The 24,715-nt window shown below is 43.0% G+C and overlaps 1 protein-coding gene across 1 annotated transcript in view; it reads left to right on the top strand.

The window, feature by feature from the left end:
- Window positions 1–24,715, top strand: part of LOC139464959 (calcitonin gene-related peptide type 1 receptor-like) — a 134,358-nt gene that overhangs the window by 65,122 nt on the left and 44,521 nt on the right. The window contains exon 2 of the mRNA XM_071246590.1: window positions 10,937–11,034. Within this exon, the coding sequence (XP_071102691.1) occupies window positions 10,937–11,034 (98 nt within the window). The remainder of the gene's footprint in view (window positions 1–10,936; window positions 11,035–24,715) is intronic.

The following is a 24,715-nucleotide window of genomic DNA, read 5'->3' as shown; positions in this document are numbered from 1 at the left end:
CAAGGTTGGGTTTCTGAAGACTTATTCTACCCCGGATCTTCACGTGTGACCAAAAGAGAAGCCGAGAGCTGGTGCTTGTTTCCCCGATGTTTATCTAAACAACAATTTGTTTACTATTTATTTATTTTTTTCTTGTATAGGTATTCCCTTTAGTGCATATATATCTCTATTCTCCATATTCACAATCTAATTTAATCCACATGATACCGTCAACGGAATAGAATATATCTAAAGTGGGCGTAAAACTCCCCGCTTGGCATAAGGAGATAAAGTAAGCATTGGTCGGGTAGGACACACACACACACGCACACACACACACACACACACACACACACACACACACACACACACACACACACACACACACACACACACACACACACACACACACACACACACACACACGTCACTATATCAATGTAATATTCTTGAACGCAGCGTTTATCGCTTACTCACCTATTGATGTCGGCCACACTGTAGCTGGAATTTTGCTGAGTTCGGAGTTTAACAAAAAACAAATGTTATTTAAAGGTTATATTTTGTTCCTCAGAGAACGTTCTATAGTAATACACAAGTCAACAATATCTGTGCAGAACCCGCTTAATTAGGTCAAAATCCTTATAAATTAATGTGAAGTAACATGCCGTTGGCTTACACCCTTTTTACTGCAAGGACGAATGTACCTCGTCACTCAATGAACCGTTATTTCAGGCCTCACCTTAAGATAATGCTCATCAGGAGTGACACGTACATACTTATAGTTAACAGATTAAGACTTACAGGAGTACACATTGCATTGTGAAACTCCTATCATAGCACCAGTTTGGTTTCACTTGGTAGTGCGATGATAACACTGTTGCTATATTTAAAGTTGATGTTAATGCTCACTCCATTAAGTTCTTCAAATAGACTACAAGCAGCAGCTGGTTAAGATCAGTCTGGGGATATATGTGGCAGTAGAGATCCATTCATCGCTACACCAGATTGCATTTTACATGCATTGGTAATTTGAGCTGAAAACTGTTACTATATAGAAATGCGATTTAAAGCATTAACATGTAACGGAACTGCTTAATGGAGGAAGCAAATACCTCGTTGTGCCAAGAGTTGTCCTTTTTTTCTCAAACTGTTTCCTTTCCAGATTTCATAGGTGACTGTAATGATCCATGATCTGATCGAGTTCCGCCACACTGTCTTCGTGGAGTTTAATAACAACGCGATCCTCTATTGGCCGTCCAGTGCCATGTTACTCTTGTCATGACCCATCCATCTTCATTTAACATCAACTGACCCAGATGATTCAATGATGTGATCAGTTTTGAATTACACGATCACAGATACGGTAGGGTTGTTTCTATTACTATCACACATACCTCTTTGCTGTGACACGAGACACGATCACAGATACTGCAGGGCTGTTTCTGATAGTATATCACAAGATATCGGATATATGGCAAAGCTGTTTCTGACAACAGGGCGGTCGGGTAGCCTAGTGGTTAAAGCGTTCGCTCGTCACGCCGAAGGCCCGGGTTCTCGATTCCCGACATGGGTACAATGTGTGAAGACCATTTCTGGTGTCCCCCGCCGTGATATTGCTGCTAAAAGCGGCGTAAAACCATACTCACTCACTCACTCACTGTTTCTGACAACAACAGACCCGTGAAGATCCGGGGTAGAATAGGTCTTCAGCAACCCTTGCTTGCCGTAAAAGGCGGCCATGCTTGTCGAAAGAGGCCAAGGAAACTACGGGATCGGGTGGTCAGGCTTCCTGACTTGGTTGAAACATGTCATCGTATCTCAATTGCGTGGATTGATGCTCATGATGTCAATCACTGGAAAGCTGGTCAAGACTCGATTATTTACAGACCGCTGTCATAAATCTTGAACACTGCCGAGTGAAGCGTTAAACAACAAACACACACACACACACACACACACACACACACACACACACACACACTCTGACAACATCACATACATGTCACAATCTCTTCGTGCAAGATAATACTGCCTTCGTTATGTCTCTCTCTGTGTGTGTGTCTCTCTCGCTTTTTCTCTGTCTCTCTGTCTATGTATCAGTCTCTCTCTGTGTCTATGTCTCTGTCTCTCTGTGTGTGTATGCGTCTGTCTCTCTCTCTGTGCATATGTCTCTGTCTCTCAGTGTCTATGTCTGTCTCTCAGTGTCTATGTATCTGTCTCTCTCTCCGTCTATGTCTCTCTGTCTCTCTGTCTATGTCTATGTCTATGTCTCTCTCTCTGTCTCTTTCTCTGTCTCTCTCTTTCTCTGTCTCTTTTTCTCTCTATCCTCTATCTATCTCATTTTTTTTATCTCTCCCTCTCTCCCTCACTATCTATCTCTATCTCTCGCAAAGGAAAATATTCTTTTTCATTTTCGCTTTCTTAGTATTCAACCATGAAACCAGCATGTTGAATATTGTAAATACCTTTGACCGAGACTGGCCACATCATGGAGAGTTTCCAGAATTTGACGTATTTTATTGTATGTTGGTTATAGCAGGTCATAAATCACTTGTTGTTAAGGGCTTGGAGGTAGAGATCACGTGACCTCAACCACAAATAGACTGTATATCTCATCCGTCTGCGAGTACGCGACTACGTTGATATCAGTGAGACGTTGATAAGTACGCTCGGTATGTTTTCTATATAGTACAGCAGACATAATGTGAAGTGAAGTGATCACGTAAGGTGCGGAGGTCATGTGGTGTGGCCATCAGCATCCGTACCTGGTTTCCACTGGTCTAAACACATGCTTCGGTATCAGGCTGTGTATAATGAGTAGTTAATGAGACCGTGCAGAGTGATGCCACTGGTACATGTACTTCATAAATGTGGGGAAATCTAGGAATTGTTACCTTGTTTCTCGCTGAATTGTTGGTGGTATACAGTGACTAGTCGTGTGAATGAAAGATAAGAAATGTAGATTCTGTAAGGCTTTTGAAACAAATGTGCGACCGACAGGACCTGTTAAGATTTACTGGTATCAGGTCAGAAGGTCAACACAGGGTTTGGCAACTTTCTTTACGATTTCCTTCAAAGTTTTATGTTCTGTCTAATATGGTCAAAATAGGATGCTCTAAGATAGAATCGCCAGAATGCCATTGCGGAACTGTAGCCTATGACATAGTCAAACACATTTTTATGGCATGTACTATCAATATGCAAGAAAGAAATGAAATGTTCGAAAATATCTTTGATATCACAGATGCGAATTCCTTTGTTGACCTTTGGTCAAATGATGATGATGTTATCATGTCTTTCCTCTTAGGCGGACTGCCTGATTGCATGAAAGACCCTGATCTTGAAATATGGGGCGAAACTATGTTACTAGTCTCTCATTACGTTAACAAGTGGCAACACTTGTTCATACCCCCTTCACTATGACATGTAACTACTTTGTTTAGTTTTAATCTAATTCATGTATCTACAATGTATCTTATATAATGTATCTTCAGTACTGGAGGAAATAAAGACAATCTATCTATTGTTTTTCACCAAGTAGTTAACGGGTCCCCGGTGGGATGTGATAGCAGAAAGTGTGCATACCTTGGTTATACATGCAGAAGCAGGGATTGCCATCTGTATACCATACTGATCCACACTGACCCACTGACCGGTATAACGGCGTACCAGGTTGAATGATCATTGCATTGTGTGAATCCTGAACCGTTAGCTTATTGGCAACTGAGCTGTAAAAGAAGACGATTAATTTACTTCCCGAATGACACCTGTCCCTCAATTTGCTCTTTCAAACGACCATTTTCTGGTGTCCCCCGCCGTGATATTCCTTGAATATTGCTAAAAGCGGCGTACACAAAATACTCACTCTTTGAAACGTAATAAGTAGATCTAATATTTTTGTTCCAAGCGTTCCAAATTCGTATATTCATTATCATGAAACATTCCTCCTTATTTACTCCCGGTTGTTTAGCAGTTTCTGTAAGTTATCTTAGCAGGACAACTGATAAAGAATAAACTGACTTCCATTTAATGGAACTGTCTTTGTTTACAAATGTTTATGAAACGTTGGCATTCACAAGACATGGCATGTTACATATCACTAGCATCATCATTACAAACTATGCGTTTTCATTATTTTTCCTGATGTTGTACATTTGGGTTACTATATTTCATCTGACAACGTAACATAGTCTATAAGGTTTGTTTCATCCTTGGAACGTATAAACACCATTCGTGTCTGTGTAGGTTGTTTCAAACACAGACAGATACTGCGGGTGCTAAATTCAACTCCAGGTCTAAAAAAACATCTTCTTTGATTTTTCCAACATTGCAATTTACTAATATAGACGGGTCGCTTTGATCATGACTTTTTGCATTCCAGTACATGATCAAGAACTACGAGATATAGCTATCATTTATCAACACGTACACGGTATCCCGGAGTCTTCACGAACGAGAGGCAAGAACAAACGAGCAATGTACGATGTGGATCACCACATATTCCTGAGTATACGTGTTTCGTCGGCCTTTTTATTATCTGCCACTTCCAAAATGTTTACTGGTGATGATTCTATGAAGTGTAGCAGCGATATAATCCCTACTTCAAACAGAATTTTAAGGTTTTCTTTGTTGCGTCAGAAAAAACTTAAATAGCAGACCATTTAAGACAGGCGAAATTCGACTACTGGCAAAGTTATGAAAATTATTGTTAGAGTGAACATTGTTTTAGAACCTTTGAGTAATACTCTTGTCATGTCATGGAGGGTGGGGAGATACAGTATGTTACTATATGGGGAATCGACCCTGGGTCTTCGGCGTGACAAGCCAACGCTTATACTACTAGGCCACATCGCTGTGTGTTGTCTTCAGTGTATGAAGTTAAACTACAGATCTAGTCAGATCTAGTGTGTTCTAGTATCTAACTGTAGTTTGTCTATTTGAAAGATATACAAGGAGTGTATCTAACTCGAGTTTGAGCTAGTTTAAAAATATCTTGTTTGAACACGTATTTAGCTATAGAGTGGTCAGGTATTCGGTTTGTTTGTGTGTTTGTTTGTTTGTTTGTTGTTGTTTATCGCCACACTCAGCAATATTCCAGGTACATGACGGCGGTCTGTAAATAATCGATCATGGAACAGGTTATCCAGTGATTGACATCATGAGAATCGATCTACGCAATTGTGATACGATCACATGCATCAACTAAGTCAGTGAGCCTGACCACCCGATCCCGTTAGATGCCTCTTACGACAAGCATGGGTTGCTGAAGAACTATTCTAACCCGGATCTTCACGGGTGACAGATATCTAGCGACTGTGTGGTGAACTATCAGATATGTACACATCTTCAAAACTTTGAAGTTGGAGACATTTATTTTTATATTATTTTATTAAAGAGCTGTTCAAGGTATCTGTGCGCATTAACATCGAGTGGCATGATTCACAGGGAGCGCGAATGTTTGACAGTACTGGACGGAACATAAAACAAAGACATTAAGGGGAATATTAATCTATCTGTGTTCTCAGCATGTACTTTGGAAAATACTAATTATGTGAGGCGGGGTGTTTGGTAGTGAGGCGGGCAGGAATTAAAATCGAATTATTAATTTGCTACGGCACAAAATTACGACTGAGGATAGAATTTCATCCGGGAGAATAAGGTGAGATAGCCATGTAATGGACACGTGTGGACACGTGTGGACACGCACTTGGATTATCAATTACTCGGAACGTCAGAAGCTGGTATACTGATTAAAACAGATATCGCGATGGGAATCTGCGCGACCTTTCACGTATTGGGATATTTATTTCTGAAAAGAAGATAGAGTCATTGTTTTAAATTCTGCTTGTGTTTCCACGGGAATATGACATCAATCTTAAGTTCTGATGGAAGGGCAGATGAATGGATAGTGTTTCTACACAGATAACACATGTCGGATTTCACACGTAACATAAATCACATTGACTCACCTTGAGCGATTGATTTGATCGGTTTTGAGTGAGTGAGTTAAATTTAACGTCACATCGGCAATATTTCAGCCATATCGTGACGAGTGATCGGTTTGAGACAAAGTATACAAATTTATGGAAACCAGGCTCCCGAAGGATCGAAGGGTCTTCTAAATGTCAGTTGCAGTATCGGAATTCGTGTCTAACTTCTAAAAAAATGATTGCATAATAACCGCTCTACATTACTGTAAATCATGAAATTTGTGCGAAAATTGTGAGTGTCCTTGTGGTGCATTTGTATGAGGCCATATTGGAGTATATTGTCATGTCATGTGCACTGCACATGGACAGAAAGAATGATATGTATACTAAGGCTCAATAAACCATTGTGGTCGCACTCGCATCAGTTTCATGACGCATTAATTTCATGATTCACAGTGTACCACGTTAATGTCATGAGGACTACACGTCAACCACTGATGGGTCCTTATTGCAACGGCCCTCACTCCTCCGTCATACTCACACATTGTGACGCAACGACTGTTGAGCATCAGTTGGTGATTGAACTGGGTTTTATGTCGCTCTCTTTTTTTTCCTGGGGCACGGGTGGGTGCCCAGTCGTCTAAGGATTGTGATTGTGGGTTCGAATCCCTATGTTTCTCTAGGTTTGTCAGCACCATACCCATGCTCGCGGGTTTTAAAGTGGTAAATATCTGAGACCTACATCACTTCGGGCTTTCCTCCCATATCAAGTTGACATGCCGTGATATAAATTTGCTTAAATACTGTTAAAATCTGCGTTAAAAATCACTCAATCACTGTTATTGTCCTGGAATTAGCTCGACGAACATTTGAATATGGTCAAAGAATTGCACCCACAACGGGATTCCTTTCCATAAGGACCGCCTCCGTGGTCTAGTGGTAGAGCGTCCGCCCAGAGAGCGGAAGGCCCGGGGTTCGATCCCCGGCCCCGTTATACCAAAAGAAGTTAAAATAGGGTACTTGTTGTTACCCTGTCTGGCGCTCGGCATTAAGGGGCTAAAACAAGGACTGGTGGGCTCGGAGTCAGTATACTGTGTCTGAGTGGGGTATTCATGTTAAACTGCGGCATGGTATCTCGGTGGGCTAGCACTATAAATCGGCATCAGTCCAGACTAGTACAAGCAGCCACACAAACACACACACACACACACACACGTACATGCACGTCGCTATATAAGTGCAATAATCTTGGACGCGACGTTAAACCCCATTCCACCTCACCACCTTTCCATAAGCGTAAGAAAGCAGAGTCCACTGTAGGACTATCTATCATAACAATGCTTGACAGCGAGGTGGGGCTCACAGGGCAGCGTGAAAAGAGGACGCGATGTATAGTGTTGTACCATGTTTATTGTATGTTGGTTGCAGCTGGACATAAATCACTTGTTGTTAAGGGCTTGAAGGTAGAGATCACGTGACCTCAACCACAAATAGATTGCATATCTCATTCGTCTGCGAGTTCGTGACAGATATATGTGCAAATATTTTAAATTGGATCGCGACCAGGTTGATAAGTAAAACGTTGATAGGTACGCTCGGTATGTTTTCTACATAGTACAGCAGACATAATGTGATGTGTAGTGATATCAAGGTGCAGAGGTCATGTGGTGTGGCCATCAGCATCCGTACCTGGTTTCCATTGGTCTAAACACCAGTCTTGCTTCTGTATCTGTAGTTAGGGAGTGCGTGTAGTTTCATTGTTGTCATCACTACGCCTCTCTCAACATTATTCCGTGCTCTCTCTCTCTCTCTCTCTCTCCTATGTCTATGTCTTTGTCTCTCTCCGTGTGTCTCTCTCTCTTCTTCTCTAGCTCTCTGTCTCTCTCTGTCTATGTCTCTCTGTCTATCTCTCTTTCTATGTCTCTGTCTCTCTCTCTGTCTATATCTATCTGTGTGTCTATGTCTCTGTCTCTCTGTGTGTCTATGTCTCTGTCTCTCTCTTCTCTTCACTATCTCTCTGTCTCTTTCTGTCTATGTCTTTCTATTTCTCCCTGTGTCTATATCTCTGTCTCTCTGTGTCTATGTCTCTGTTTCTCTGTGTGCCTATGTATCTGTCTCTCTCTCCTTCTCTATCTCTTTCTCCGTCTTTGTCTCTGTCTCTGTCTATGTCTATGTCTCTGTCTCTCTGTCTCTCTTACTCTCTCTCTCTCTCTGTGTACCTAGCTATCCCCTACTCAATGAGGTCTTGCATCTGTAGTTAGGGAGTGCGTGTACTCTCATTGTTGTCATTGCTTCGCCCCCTTCTCTCTCTCTCTCTCTCTCTCTCTCTCTCTCTCTCTCTCTCTCTCACTCAAATACACGGTTGCATCTCACAAGTGAGTTGTATTTAGTTTGTCAGTGCAAAGATGTGAGTTTCAGGTTTGCCGTAGCCCTAAGCAAGACGTTCTCCGCCTTAGTATCTGGTTAATTTGTCATGAAGAGAAGGTGCCAGAAAAACATTCGACGTTTAAAAATACTCTTTAACTTGTTATCTATTATCGATCCCAGATTCGGATGCTGATTTTGTTCTTCTGAATGTTTTCATTTATATGAAATAATTCATTGCTACTTGTTCCGATACGTGTATATGAAAGTACATTGTTAGCTTCCTTATTTCGCCAGGAGTGTTCTTAAGACCTTGAAAGACATTATCCTAGAAATTGTAGCCTCCGGTGAAGCAGAGGATACACAATAACTCATTCTTACACTCACTCATTCATACACACCCTTTTTCATACATTCATTCATACACACTCACTCATTCATACACACCCATTCACTCATTCATACACACACTCACCCATTCACGAACACAGTCGACCCGTGAAGATCCGGGATAGAATAGGTCTTCAGCAAGCCATGCTTGCCGTAACAGGCGACTATGCTTGTCGTAAGAGGCGACTAACGGGAACGGGTGGTCAGGTTCGCTGACTTGATTGATGCATGTCATCGTATCCCAATTGTGGGGATTGATGCTCATGATGTCAATCACTGGATTGTCTGGTCCAGACTCGATTATTTATAAGCCTCCATGATATAGTTGGATTATTGCTGAGTGCGGCGTTAAACAACAAACAAAACACACACAGTCATTCATTCATACACACGCTCACTCATTCATATTCACACTCAGTCATTCATTCATGCATATACGCATTCATTCTTACACTCATTCATGCATACACTCAGTCATTCTTACACTCATTCGTTTTAAAACTCATTCATGCATACACTCATACTTTCTTTCTTACACTCAATCGTCCTTACACTCTTTCATTCCTACACTCATCCATTCTTACACTCATTAATCCTTATGTTCATTCCTACAATCATTCATTCTTACACTCAGTCATTCTGTCACTCTTGCATTCCTAAACTCATTCATTCTTACATTCAGTCATTCTTACACTCATTAATCCTTACATTCATTCCTACAATCATCCATTCTTACAGTCATTCATTCTTACACTCATTCATTCTTACGCTCCTTCATTCTTACACTCAATCATTCTTACGCTCATTCATTCTTACATTCATTCCTACAATCATCCATTCTTACACTCAGTCATTCTGTCACTCTTGCATTCCTAAACTCATTCATTCTTACATTCAGTCATTCTTACACTCATTAATCCTTACATTCATTCCTACAATCATCCATTCTTACAGTCATTCATTCTTACACTCATTCATTCTTACACTCTTTCATTCTTACATTCATTAATCCTTACATTCATTCCTACAATCATACATTCTTACACTCATTCATTCTTACACTCATTCATTCTTACGCTCCTTCATTCTTACACTCAATCATTCTTACGCTCATTCATTCTTACATTCATTCCTACAATCATCCATTCTTACACTCATTCATTCTTACACTCATTCATTCTTACGCTCCTTCATTCTTACACTCAATCATTCTTACGCTCATTCATTCTTACACTCAATCATTCTTCCATGCACTTATCCTTACACTCTTTCATGCATTCATTTGAGGTTGTTTTAAATACTTGGTCATGTTCAGATGTCAGACGAACAAACTGCCTGGCAGTCACAATTTTCACCACACAGTGATGACAAAATATCCTTTTTCGTGGTAATTTGGCAAACCTAGCTCTTTAGGTGTTACAAAAACTATATTTTTCAAAGATCGTAGTTTAATGTTCTATTATTCCTGGAACCAATGGCTTTGTTACATGCCCCGTTGTGCCCCGATGTCTGAGACTGATTGCGTGCCACTGTGTCTGTATGTGTGAGACTTGATTGCGTGCCACTGTGCCCCGATGTGTTAGACTTGATTGCGTACCACAGTGCCCCGATGTGTGACACTGATTGCGTGCAACTGTGCCCAGATGTGTGACACTGATTGCGTGCCACTGTGCCCCGATGTGTGCGAGTGATTGCGTGCCACTGTGTCCCTATGTGTGAGACTGATTGCGTGCCACAGTGCCCCGATGTATTACACTGATTGCGTGCCACAGTACCTCCGATGTGTGAGAGTGATTGCGTGCCACTTTACCTCAATGTGAGAATGATTGCGTGCCACTGTACCCCGATGTGTGACTGATTGCGAGGCCCTTTGCCCCGATGTGATGACTGATTGCGAGACTGTGCCCCGATATGTGAGAGAGATTGCGTTCCAATGTGCCCAGATGGGAGAGTGATTGCGTTCCACTGTGGCCAGACGTGAGAATGATTGCGTTCCCCTGTGTCCTGATGAGACCCCGATGTGTGACTGACGCGTGGTACTGTACGTGCCCCGATGCGTTAGACTGATTGCTTCCCACTGTGCCCTTAAGACGTGGACGATGATGATGCGTTCAGTCTCTGGTTTGCCTGGCCGAGACTTGATTATAAATTCCTGCCATTAAACAACCGGCGTTTTACAACAAACACCGACTACATCGTTACCGACGTTACGTAGGCCACGTCTGTACTCTCAGGTAGGCGTCCGTTATTAACTTCCTGTGTTTTCGTTCCAGTCAACGCCGCCAAGCTCTGCACCAGCAATGCCACATGGTTCCAGGACCCGGGTACCCAGCAGGAATGGACTAACTACACCACGTGCGTCGGCATGGACGTGAGTACCAGCATCTAGTTCCTGCATCTACACAGTACCTTGGGCAGCACTGGGATGGTCATATTCCATGTTTTCACTGCAGTCCCTCTTCACCATCGTACAACATGGCGAATGAGTCTGAGAAAATGTTTGAATTACGTTTACACTTTGATACAGAGCACATCTGTATAAGCATCGCGACTGTCTTCATATTGTGTTGTATAATGTAATAGTGACGAGAACTAGTGAAACTAGCAGATCGTAGATGTTAACCACTTCGGGGAACCCACGCATATTATGTTGAGAGACCTAGGTTCTCACACTACGCTGTGCCATTTACTTCAGTGCAATCAAATAAAACTATCGGAATAATGCTGTGTCCAAGTCCTTTGTACTACACTCCCTTGAACCTTTTTGACACATCATAGATTTCCCTAGAACAAGGGGGCACGGGTGGCCCAGTCGTCTAAGGCGCCGCGATTCGCTGTGCAGAGTTGTGTCCCTTGGGCACGCCAGAAACCTATGTTTCTAGGTCTGTCAGCACCATACCCGTGGTCGTTTGTTTCATCGAAGTGGTAAACGTCTGATACCTGCATCACTTCGGGCTTTCCTCCTACATTAAACTGGCACGTCGTGAAATAACTGTAATACTGTTAAAAGCGGCGTTAAACCCAACTCAGTCACTCACTCACCTTGTATAACAGTCATTATGACCTGGAGTGTGTTAAGATTATAAGTCACATCGTCAATATTTCATCCATATCGTGACCAGATCAAATTATATAATACATAAATTTAGAAAGAAAAACTGTAGACAAAGGACAGTAAAAACAACTAGAATATCACAGATATAGGTTTAAAGTTAGTATATAACCATAAAATGTGACTATTCATAACAAGACAATATAAAAAATTGGGCTATGTATCACCAGCAACTAAAGTGAGGTCACCACACTGGACCATGGACAGTACCTTTGCTACCTGCATGGACCCCAGCAGGATGTACACCATTCCTTTAGTCACTGGTGATTATGGGGAAGGTTAAGCCATTGATTATAACAAACCATGACGTGGGCTTACCTACCCTCTCAGGGAACCATACGTTTACGCTTCTTCAATCCCAATCAAGGATACAGCCACCAGTATGACCTACAGATTGACTCGTACATAATTTAGATGAATAGATGAGACATGTTTGAATATCCCGTCCTGATGTTGAGTGACCCGAGAGGAGCTTTTACTAATATTTCCTTAGGAACGGTCGGTTTGTTTGATGCTTGTTAAAAGAGATTGGCTTCACAAGAAAATGGGAATGTTGGGCTAAAATGGGTGAGAGTGATTTAGTGCCGCTTCAAGCAATATTCCAAATGCAGATATCAACTTGACTTCGTGCATTAGTACCATATAAAGAATCGAACCGGCTGTTCAGCGTGTCGAACCAACACTTTAACAAATAGACAACCCCTCATCCAGCGCCTATAGCGATCGGCGACACTCGCTGCCTTCTAAAACAGTGCGTCGTCTCGGCGTCTTTGTTCTGTCCAGAGTTTCCTCCCTTCGATGTGCCAGGAACCTATGTCCTCGGGTTCGAATCCCGGTTCGTCCTGATTATATTTTCTAGATGTGCTCGTGTGTATCACCACATTGGAAGCGTTTGAGGCCTGCATGACTTCGGGGTTTCCTCCCACATTAAGCTGACACGCCGTGATATAACTGGGATATCGTTCAAAGTGGTGGTAAACAAAACTAACTTACTCAAAAACAGTGACATAACGTGTGCTATGCTTTTTACTTGAAGAAATTGCTTTCAAATGACAAACAGACAAGCTGACATAACGGCTGAGCAATACTTAATGATGAGTTACCCACGAGACCATGATTTATTTGACAGGGCGACTGGCAAATTAAACTGAAACGTCTAAAACATCAATAACTGCCAGGGTTGGTTTCAAAATAGCATCGCTACAAACATCAGCTGCGAAAGTGCACGATAAAGCATAAATCATATTTACCATGATTCAGTGTATTCCATCGGTTAACAGCGTTGACCACTGATTTCTCACTGACCATCAACGAAGCAAGTCGTATCGTAACATCACTGAAAGCAATTTTCTCAAAATAGTTGCGCTACTAAATTGACGATAAATTAGGATTTGACACATGTTGAAGTGATACTGATCTTCGAAAATGCTGTGGTAAGCAATAACGGTTTATGGTACGTTTTGTCAATGACCCAGAACAAAGACGGGTACAGGACGCAACTGTCAATATGACTAGACTGTATCCCAGTTTAACCAGTTCTGTAGTCTATTGCATTTACTTCCTGTATTCGATTTTGAGGGATCGAGTGACCATCTATAAAACTCACTAGACATTATCGCTAGTTCCTGTAAAGCATTGTTGACTTTCCTTTTAGTGAAATATATTTGCTGAAAATATAGGCAGGAATAACCAAGCGTGACACTTGATGTTTTAATCTTTTACACAGCCGCCACGAAATAGAAAATATAATCTCACTTTATCAAGTCCGTTGTACAGATAATATCATGAGTGTGTGTTTATGGATCACTTGTGTGTATACCAAAAGACCCGTGTAGATCCCGGGTAGAATAGGTCTTCAGCAATCCATGCTTGCCGTCAACACACTGCACACGTACTTAAGGCAGTGGTCGTTCAGATAGCCTCTTCCTGAAACACTGAGTCTGTGTTGCATTATTGGTTGTGAACGATGTCGCTGATTTCGTTCCGTTCTCTACATCTGTTGTGTTACTTATTAAATAAGCAGTCTGTCAAGTTATCGTTGATAACAATTTGGTTTTGCTTTCATTGAGGTATAAACGTAAATATCAGCGTGCATATTTTGTGTAAATCCGATAAGCAGGTTTTCACAGTGTGCACGCCGGTTTTAGCAAATTTACGCAAATTTTGCACCTACCGTATTCGACGTAATAAGAGCCCAGGGCGCTCTCAAAATTAGAAATAGAGGGCTCTTATTAGAATATTATTTTGGTGGAAAAAACAGAGTTGAAAGATAAATTTCGTGGTTTATGCTGACGGCCTGAACTGTTTATATACGACATTTTTCCAGAATTTATTTGCCCATAATTAAGGGTGCATATAACACACGAGTGCGTATTATACATGAATAAATAAGTCTTGTGTACATTGATCAATCGGAAGGGGTGCTAATTGGGATTGTTCACTTGCCAAATTCACAATATATTAGCAAATATCGCTGTGGGCGCTTATTAGAGCGGGGCGTTTATTACGTCAAATACGGTATATGACCGAAAGTGAGCTAATGTCGTGACATGTTTGTCCAGTGTCCGACGTCAGCCGTGCTTCGTAAACATCTCCTCAGAAACCACTGGACCATTGAGGCTGAAACTTCCTAATACAGCAAACTACGGTTATAACGAACACGCTTATAACGAACTGACGGATATATCGAACTTACTTTTTGGGTCCCGACTATTTGCTGTAGTTATGCTGTATATATGCTTATAACGATCTACGGTTATAACGAACTAAAATTAGTAGTCCCCTTGAGTTCGTTATAACCGTAGTTCGTTATTTGCTGGGGGGTGTTATGGGACGCGAAGCCAAAGTTCAAGCAACCGTCATCCACATCAGCATGAAAAGAAACGGCAAACTCACACCCCTGTTAACATGGATGGATTCGCCCAGTTAGCAACCAAGCCCATTGCACTTGCACGAGCCTGCTTACTTGAGCGTATAAAAACATCCTTGGGTTTTATAACATGATAACCTCATCATGTAATAACCTCATCATATCAACCGAAATACAGCATTAAAGTTGATGGTTGGTTGGTTTGTTGTTTAACGCCGCACTCAGCAATATTCCAGCTATATGACGGCGGTTTGTAAATAATCGAGTCTGGACCAGACAATCCAGTGATTGATATCATGAGCATCGATCCACACAATTGGGATTGATGACATGCATCAACCAAGTCAGCGAGCCTGACCACCCGATCCCGTTAGTCGCCTTTTACGACAAGCATAGTCGCCTTTGACGGCAAGCATGGGTTGCTGATCGAAGACTTATTCTACCCCGGATCTTCACGGGTCCAGCATTAAAGTAAGTGGAAATAATCGCCCTTGTTGTCGAACGGGACAAAATGACCTGTAATGCTTGCTCCAAGCTAGTATCTGTCTTTACATTTCCTTGGAGCAATGAACCGCCTCCGTGGTCTAGTAGTAGAGCGTCCGCCCGGAGAGCGGAAGGTCCGGGGTCATACCAAAAGACGTTAAAAGATGGTACTTGTTGTTACCCTGTCTGGCGCTCGGCATTAAGGGACTAAAACAAGGACTGGTCGGCTCGGAATCAGTATACTGTGTCTGAGTGGGGTATTTATGTTAAACTGCGGCATGGTATCTCAGTGAGCTAGCACTATAAATCGGCATCAGTCCGGACTAGTACAAGCAGCCACACACACACACAGACACACACACACACACACACACACACACACACACACACACACACACACACACACACACACACACACACACACACACACACGCACACTCACACACACGCACACTCACACACACACACACATGTGCATGCACGTCGCTATATAAGTGCAATAATCTTGGACGCGACGTTAAACCCCATTTGACCTCACCTCACCTTGGAGCAATGCTGTAAATTAATTTCACTATAGGAGTCGTACTTCCCTATTTCAATGATTTGATTGATGGCAACGCTTATATCTCTTCTCTTAACGTCATTGACTTCCGACTGTGAGTAAGCACCATAACATATAAAACATTCATACAACCAACTCAAGAGATGTCACTTTGGCACGAATGTGTCCCAGTGTTCAGTGATGGAATGTTTGGAAACCTCGGGTCCAGAGGGTACGCAAACGTTGAAAGTGTTGAGACAACAAAACACGCGAAATGTCTGCACCAAATGGCACCAAGAACAATTCCTAACGTTTTTAGGGCATCAGTTTTGTTCCTCTTGAGCCTTCACTTAGTGAGAGAATGTCGTTGAAGCATACGTAATCAACTACCTTAATGCAAAGCCAGCCAATGTGTCTCTCATTCATATCAATCAGTCATTTATTATTGAAGTGCGGGAGAGCATCTGTCCACCAATAGCCTATCATTGTAACAATTCATTGGTCAACAAACACGTAACTACTTACGCTAATTATCGCAGATTTATCACCTATCGATCCTGACTGATTGATCGCTGTATCCGACGAGCGCACAGCTCTAGCTGCCCTAGAACGAAAGCCTCGGCCGTGGAAGAATAGGTTACCGGATATAAAAAAACGGAAGATGGCGCCATTCGCTCCGGACGTCGTAAAACCAATTTATGTGTATTGTTTTGTCTTTGATAAGTGATTTGGCCACGAACACCTTTCAAGACATGTTTTAATAAAATGTTTATCTTCATCTGTGTGATGTGTATATACACCTCTACTATCTCTAAGTGAACCATAAGTACTATCTGTGATACATCTGTACCATCTGTGATATATATGTACTCTCTGTGATATGTTGTTTGTTTGGTGCTTAAAGCTGCACTCACCAATAATCCAACTATACGGTGGCGGTCTGTAAATAATCGAGTCTTGACCAGGCAATCCGGTGATTGACATCATGAGCATCGATCCACACAATTGGGATACGATGACATGCATCAACCAAGTCAGCGAGCCTGACCACCCGATCCCGTCAGTCGCCTCTTACGACAAGCATAGTCGCCTTTTACGGCAAGAATGGATTGCTGAAGACCTATTCTAACCCGGATCTTCACGGGTCTTGTGGGTATAAACACTAGTGATCCATAAACGGTGAGGTGAAATGGGGTTTAATGTCGCGTCCAAGATTATTGCACTAATATAGCGACGTGCATGCACGTTTGTGTGTGTGTATGTGTGGCTGCTTGTACTAGTCCGGACTGATGCCGATTTATAGTGCAAGCTCACGGAGATACCATGCCACAGTTTAACATGAATACCCCACTCAGACACAGTAAACTGACTCCGAGCCGACCAGTCCTTGTTTTAGCCCTGTAATGCCGAGCGCCAGACAGGGTAACAGCAAGTACCATCTTTTAACGTATTTTGGTATGACACGGTCGGGGATCGAACCCCGGACCTTCCGCTCTCGGGGCGGAAGCTCTACCACTAGACCACGGAGGCGGTCCGATCCAGAAACACATGATATTATCGGTGCAACGGACTTGATAAAGTGAGATTATATTCTACCCCGGATCTTCACGGGTGCTTTGTGATATGTGTCCTCTATGATATACAGCTGTAAACCTGCAATACATCTGCAAACGTGTTAAAACTGTACCCAGTACGTTTTAGTGTTAAATGTCCCTTTAAGTTAACTGTTTGAGAAATTACAACCACAGTTGCCCGCCAAGGGTTTTAGGAAGTTAGTGACACCCAGGGTTCAGTGTACACTTGCTTGGTCTGCCCACTGTTTGAGTGAGGAATACATGCAGAAGCATTCAGGATTCAACCCTATTAATTCACCCCTACACACATGTCAGTCTGGATTTATGCCACCTTGAACAGTGACTCGGTTATATCACGGCGTGTAGCTTGATGTCGGTGGAAAGACAAGCTTGGCACATGTCGCAGGTGTTTTGTCCTTTCTGAAACCAACGAGCATATATGTCATTGTGTCAAACACCGATAATGAACCTGGGCGAATGTGTGAGCCGCGGCAACCACTTCCTGTCATCAAAGGGACGTAACTCTGCATATGGAATGACGGCGCCCGAAACTCATGCCCCTAAATTAATCGTGGGTGCAAATTTCTGAATGTTGGGAGGGGTGGGTTGGAGGGGTGTGTTGAGGGGCGGGGTAAAAAATTTCAAACTTTGGGGGCAAACAATTAGTCAATTAATTGTCATTTTCAGGCCATGCCGCCAATTGAATTTGTTTTTATACATATATGATCGGCAGTGCATCTAGGATGTGTTGGGATATGTGATTGTTCAACGTGTATATTGTGGGCGGGGTGTACAAGCATTGTCGCTTGTTAACAATAAAATTTATGCGCTTTTCCTTCGTGTCGATACTTTGAACACGAAACTGAACTGACTTTATAATCAGTACACTCGAGCCGATATCTAGCCCAGTGCCTTTGTTAATGTCTGGATTCTCCTTTAATAAATATCTCCCTTTTCCAGTTGAAAATGAAGCACCTTCCAAGCGTGTGACACTATCGTTACACTCTCGGTAACGTCGCTGCCAATCTCATTAAAATCAGATCTAATTATAAGTTATCGCTGCAGCTAAACTAAGCTTTGTTTAGCGAAAGCGAAAACTAAGATCTGATTTTAATGAGATTGGGTCGCTGCCGTCAGTGTGGGCGCGGCCATTACAGGAATTTTGAAAATTGCCCTCCAATATAGGTAGTAAAGTTTATACTATTGTTTACGTGTTGGGGAATGCCATCTTAGCGAATTTTGAAAAGGTTTCCGCTGACCAGATTTCCCAGGTGAATTTACCGTTTCCTTTGTTTTATCCGATTGGTTAGAGATTGTAGCACCTGACTTCCCCCTTACATTCTTACTTTGCCAATTACATAATTAAAGTTGAAATGAATAAAAATAGAAATTCAAACTGACAAACAAAGCGAATAATTAAGTTGGGGTGAGAGTATTCAGCGTCAAGGCTGTCATCACTTGTTTGGAAACATAACGGTCGGTCGGCTGCGAGTTCTACTCCAAGCATGATTATAGCCACCTATCACTGTGGGGAGTTTTGACTGGTGGCAGCGACAGTATGGAGAGCTCCGCGCACGGGATATCGCTGTGAGAAGCTTGGTTGAAAATTGGAAACAGTGTGCGAACTTGGTAACATGTACTATGACGTCATCGACTTGGCGTGTCATTCGTCACCACTCGCCCCTTTCCGTAACCTGCAAGAAGATTCGTCCCCCTATCGATGAATGTTATGTGCGAAAATACGACAAACCAATCAGAATGCGCGTATGATTTCAAGTTCTTCGTCAAAGAATCCCTCAGAAATACTTTTTGATTTTACATATATCTTGCATCTAAAAATATATCCAAGACACAGTTAAATGTGTTCAATCATACTGTATAATTCCGCACGTCCCGATGTGCTTTAAATTGCATCTGAAATATATATAATATATGGGGAAATATATGTGAACCATTACGCAACGAGTTGACAATTGTTTTAGGTATGCCCGTTTGCGCTAAGACGGAACCCGGTCGCAAAAATGGCCATGAGAGGGGCACGAGTCGCTATTCGGCTTGTCCCGGATTAACACGAGGTGGTCGAGAATGTTGGCGTGTGTGCGCGCGCCAGACACGGTACGGCTGCTCAACACGTCGATATCATTTTACACTTTCTTTACACCGAAATGAATATCAGATTTCCATTTTGAGAGTATTCAAAGAGTGTATCCCTCACAAACTTAACTCCAAATAGAACGATAGTGCATAATCCGCTTTCACCACCCCTTCATTAAGACAGCCAATGTGAGCTTCAAAAACATAATCAGCTTTAAATCTCATGGCCCCCTTTAGGGGACGATACGCACTACAGGGGAAATAAAACCCTTCAAAAACCCTCAACGTGAAATTGACAAAACATCAAGTGATCCGTTATCAGCAGTTACGCAATAAACAGCGTACTGAGTGACACCTTGTGAGAAATAGCGAAAGTTTGGAATTTTAATATCATTGCACGTTTAATGGAAAAATGTGAAATTTGGTATTAAAAAGGTATAATTTCCACGCTGTGTTCTCATCTTTGTAAAGGTTAAATCAATTATTTTGATTCTGTATAGCGTTCCTGTCACTTAGTCCAGAGCGTCAGAGATATTGCGTAAGGTTTGACTTGCAGATGTATAGGTCAAGTGTCAATACAATAATTAGCGGAAGCTGTATTATCAGCTGTGAAGCTCTTTGAGAAAATATTTGTGAACATATCTCTCGTGTATCTTTTGTGATTATCAGAAAACCGATAAAGTAATAAACAGATCATGTTAGGCGATTTACTTTCGATAATATATGAATAAATATATGCGGATGTAAAACTAGTCTTATAAAGATCATTTCTAATTGTCTAATTGTTCTGAGTGAGTATAGTTTTACGCCGCTTTTAGCAATATTCCAGCAATATCCCAGCGGGGGACCAGAAATGGTCTTAACACGTTGCACCCATGTTGGGAATCGAACCTGGGTCTTCGGCGTGACGAGCGACCAGGCTACCCCACTGCCCCTGTAATGAAATATATACGTCGTTGTATGGAACTTATAAATAATTTAGTGTGGTTGTTTGTTTAGGTTAACGCCGCTCTCCGCAATATTCCACCTATATGACGGCGGTCTGTAAATAATCGAGTCTGGACCAGACAATCCAGTTTCAACTTCCCGCCTCTACTTATATACCCCTTCCGAAACCAAGTTACCTCCCTCTGTTATGCTTTCCGACGTTAGGAGAAAATAATTTCGTTCTAATTCGTCCCTCAAACGAAAGGAATTATATTTCTCGCTCGCGTGCTGTCTGCAAGACGGTGTCCTTGACATTGGCCTAACGGCAGTAGTATCCCATAGTTACATTGATCAAGTTGACACAACAAGTAATAAAGAAAGAAAAGTGAAAGAAAAATATACCATATCATATATACGTTTCTAATTAGATATATGACACTTGTTATGTCTAACACAGGAGGCTCCAAGCAGATTAGGTTTTACATGGGTGATTTCACTATTGGGAGGTAAGAGGTAGTAGTCTAGCTGTGGACTCAACCAGGAATATTGTTGTCATCAGCTGTCTGACGACTGCCTGTCTCACACTTGGGAGATTACTTCCAAAAACTTTCTAAGGTTACCAAACATCCACGGCAATTTGATGTTATTTTTAATTAGGGAGACTCTCAACGCGTGTGTTTCTTTAAAATCAGTTTGGGTCACGTGACCTTCATTACGCACCGAGATGCAAATGTATAACCACTCGATCATCTCACGGAGATTTACGAGTGTTCCGGAACCCCGGGCGACAAGGTACAGTTAGATCCAGCACGCGCGGCACCCGTGGGGGACATCAGACAAGACACGGCATCTGACACGCATGCAGGAACGGGGAAGATTAATTAGGGGACGACGCAAGTGATAAAAAACAATATAGTATGGCGGTGAGAGAGGTATCGAGATGAGTTTTATGGGAGACAATTAAATCGACCCTGGAATTCGATGGAAGAAGAGGAACAGAAGAAATTGAACGACCCCTAAAGGCTAAAAATATAGCTCACCTGGGCACGGTTCCTCCAAGTAATATTGCGCTATTCCATCGTATGTGATCAAATGTTTAAGTTAAGAGAGGTCTAGTCCTATACGAATGCTAACATAAAACTGTTAAGGAAAGGACGTTTTATCATTTTAATTTAGTGTTGGGGACATTGATTTGAAACGTAACCTTTCAATGTCACCAGTGGTACTTGGTATCTTTTGATGTTGAACTGCACACGCGTGATAGTGTGGATTGGGTCCTGACCTACACCCTTACGTTTCCTCAGGCAAGTGTGTGTGAGTTTGTGTGTGTGTGTGTGTGTGTGTGCGTGCGTGCGTGCGTGCGTGCGTGCGTGTGTGTGTGTTGGGTTTAACGCGGCTTTAAAAAGTATTCCAGTTATATCGCGGCGTGTCAGCTTAATGTGGGAGGAAAGCCCGAAGTGATACAGGTTTCAGACGTTTACCATTTCGGTGAAACCCGTGAAACGAGCACGGGTATGGTGCTGACAAACCTAGAAACATAATCGGGGCGAACTTGGATTCGAACCCACAATCATAGGTTTCTGGCGTGCCCAAGGGACGCAACTCTGCACAGCGACTCGCGGCGCCTCAGACGACTGGGCCACCCGTGCCCCCTTCCCCATCCCCCACATCCAACCCACCTCCCCACCCCCACCCCACCTCCCCACCCCCTCAGACAAGTGACTTTGTTCGAGATATGCCTCTGTTCACCCAGTAGCGAATGTATATACCCGACAGGAACAGACGGTAATGACTGTTAATCTTCTAGAGCCTCACAGGCAGCGTGGGTTGTACAATCCCCAGGGCGTTGAGCCCCCTATACACGCAGCCTAGACTCATCATCAGGTCAGGGCCCTTGTCCCCTCTACAAGCAGCCCAGACTCATCATCAGCTAAGGGCCCTTGTCCCCGCTACACGCAGCCCAGACTCATCATCAGCTAAGGGCCCTTGTCCCGTCTGTACGCAGTCCAGACAGTTCATCATCATCAGCTCAGGACTCTTGTCCTCTCTACACACAGCCCAGACGGTTCATCATCAGCTAAGGGCCCTTGTCCCCTCTGCACGCGGCCCAGACAGTTCATCATCAGCTCAGGGCTCTTGTCCCCTCTGCACGCAGCCCAGACGGTTCATCATCAGCTCAGGGCCCTTGTCCCCTCTGCAAGCAGCCCAGACGGCTCATCATCAGTTCAGGGACCCTTGTCCCGTCTGCACACAGCCCAGACAGTTCATCATCCGCTCAGGGCTCTTGTCCTCTCTACACACAGCCCAGACGGTTCATCATCAGCTCAGGGCTCTTGTCCCCTCTGCACGCAGCCCAGACGGTTTATCATCAGCTAAGGGCCCTTGTCCCCTCTACACGCAGCCCAGACGGTTCATCATCAGCTCAGGGCTCTTGTCCCCTCTGCAAGCAGCCCAGACGGTTCATCATCAGCTCAGGGACCTTGTCCCGTCTAAACACAGCCCAGACGGTTTATCATCAGCTCAGGGACCTTGTCCCCTCTACACGCAGCCCAGACAGTTCATCATCAGCTCAGGGCCCTTCTCCTCTCTACACGCAGCCCAGAGGGTTCATGATCAGCTCAGGGCCCTTGTCCCCTCTACACACAGCCTTGTTCATCATCAGCTCAGGGCCCTTGTCCCCTCAGCGCGCAGCCCAGACAGTTCATCATCAGCTCAGGGCCCTCGTCCTCTCTACACACAACCCAGACGGTTTATCATCAGCTCAGGGCCCTTCCCCTCTCTACACGCAGCCCAGGCTGCGAATGGGACTTCAGGAAGCGCTGCCAGGTCGAACCCACCCAGAACCTTTCGGAGAATGTGAAGACTCTTTAACGGGCGTGCGATTTGATATCTATTTTAGGGGGTAGAGTCCTCTTTTTTGTTCTTCATTTTTATGGGCTGAGATTGTTTTTTTCTTCTCAAAGGAGAGCTGAGATTTTTTTATGCCAAATTTTAAATTCAACCGATGGATTGAATGTTAAAATTTTCTCATTGTTCACTATAACATCATAACTGTTCAGATGTAGGTGATTTTAAACAGAACAATAAAAATAGCAGTTACTGTAAAATATAGCATTTTTATAAATTAAAGACCATCTTTTACAACACCACGTGAAGCAAAACCCAGTCAACTTGACATGTTTGTACTCACATCTACTTGAGGAATATTCTTCATTAATTAATAAGATTGTGGATGAAGGACACAAACGCCATAACTTTTGATGTAAGTTTTAAAGAAACGTTACTAAACTGATAGTAGGACAGACTGGGTCCAAACCCCGAACTTTGTTACAAAATGGTTGAGAATCAATCATCCAAACAGGGGCGGTCGGGCAGCCTAGTGGTTAAAGCGTTCGCTCGTCACGCCGAAGACCCGGGTTCGATTCCCGACATGGGTACAATATGTGAAGCCCATTTCTGGTGTCCCCCGCCGTGATATTGCTGGAATATTGCTAAAAGCGGCGTAAACCATACTCACTCACTCACTCAATCATCCAAACATTAACACAACAATGCTGAGTGATGCACGTGCTATATTACCCAGATCAGTGGATCTTGAGTTTGACGTGAAACTTTTGCTGCACTTGCAGCATGCCAGCTTACAAAGATGTGGATATAAAAGGAACGATGTACTGTTCATTACCACCCTAACCGTTGGACGGTGACAAATAACGTGCTAAGAGTAACGGTACTGTAAGAACAAGCCATTTGTATGATACATCAAGAAGGAACGCACGACCACGTTGCAAGGAGTTTTGGCTGCAGCCAAATAACAGTCGCCAGGCTAATGGGCCGTTATTGGCACTCTGGATGGACGGGAGATAGGCGATAACAGGCTTTGGTGGTCAGGGCGCCATACCAATACCCCTGAACGTCGTGGACCTTAGCCCCAAAAGCATTTTTAAAATATTGAAAGTCTAAGTACACAGTAAAATGCATTTCTCAAATCACAAAGATAAATTCTTGCACAATTAGGGCACGCTCTCTTCCATCACCACAAAATAGATAGATACAGATGATGCCAGACTCATTAGATTCCCTTTTTTATAAGCAAAACTCACCTATTTCCTTATAGAATTTCCAGACAGGTGCAAGAAATGTTTGCAGCCAATATAATTCAGACCAGTTCTTCCAAATGGAACTCTCCCAAAGCTCTCACCGCTTTGCCTTTGATCATGGACACATCGATGCAGTTACCTAGCCTATATTTGCCCCTCTACCACGTTTTGAAGATGTCGTTGCTGCTGCCAATATGTTTAGTGTCCTGGATTGTGCTAGTGGCTTTGTGCAAAAACCACTCCATCCAGATTCAAAACACAAGTCGGCCCGATGGTGTTTTTGAATGGAATCGTCCCCCTTTCCGCCTCAAAAATGCCCCTGTGGCATTTCTCCAAACCATCTAAGAAGCAATGA

The sequence above is a fragment of the Haliotis cracherodii genome, unplaced genomic scaffold (assembly GCF_022045235.1).
Source record: "Haliotis cracherodii isolate W230 unplaced genomic scaffold, xgHalCrac1.p SCAF_17, whole genome shotgun sequence".
In the NCBI taxonomy this organism is placed as follows: Eukaryota; Metazoa; Mollusca; class Gastropoda; order Lepetellida; family Haliotidae; genus Haliotis; species Haliotis cracherodii.
This window is presented reverse-complemented; position numbering and strand designations above follow the sequence as displayed.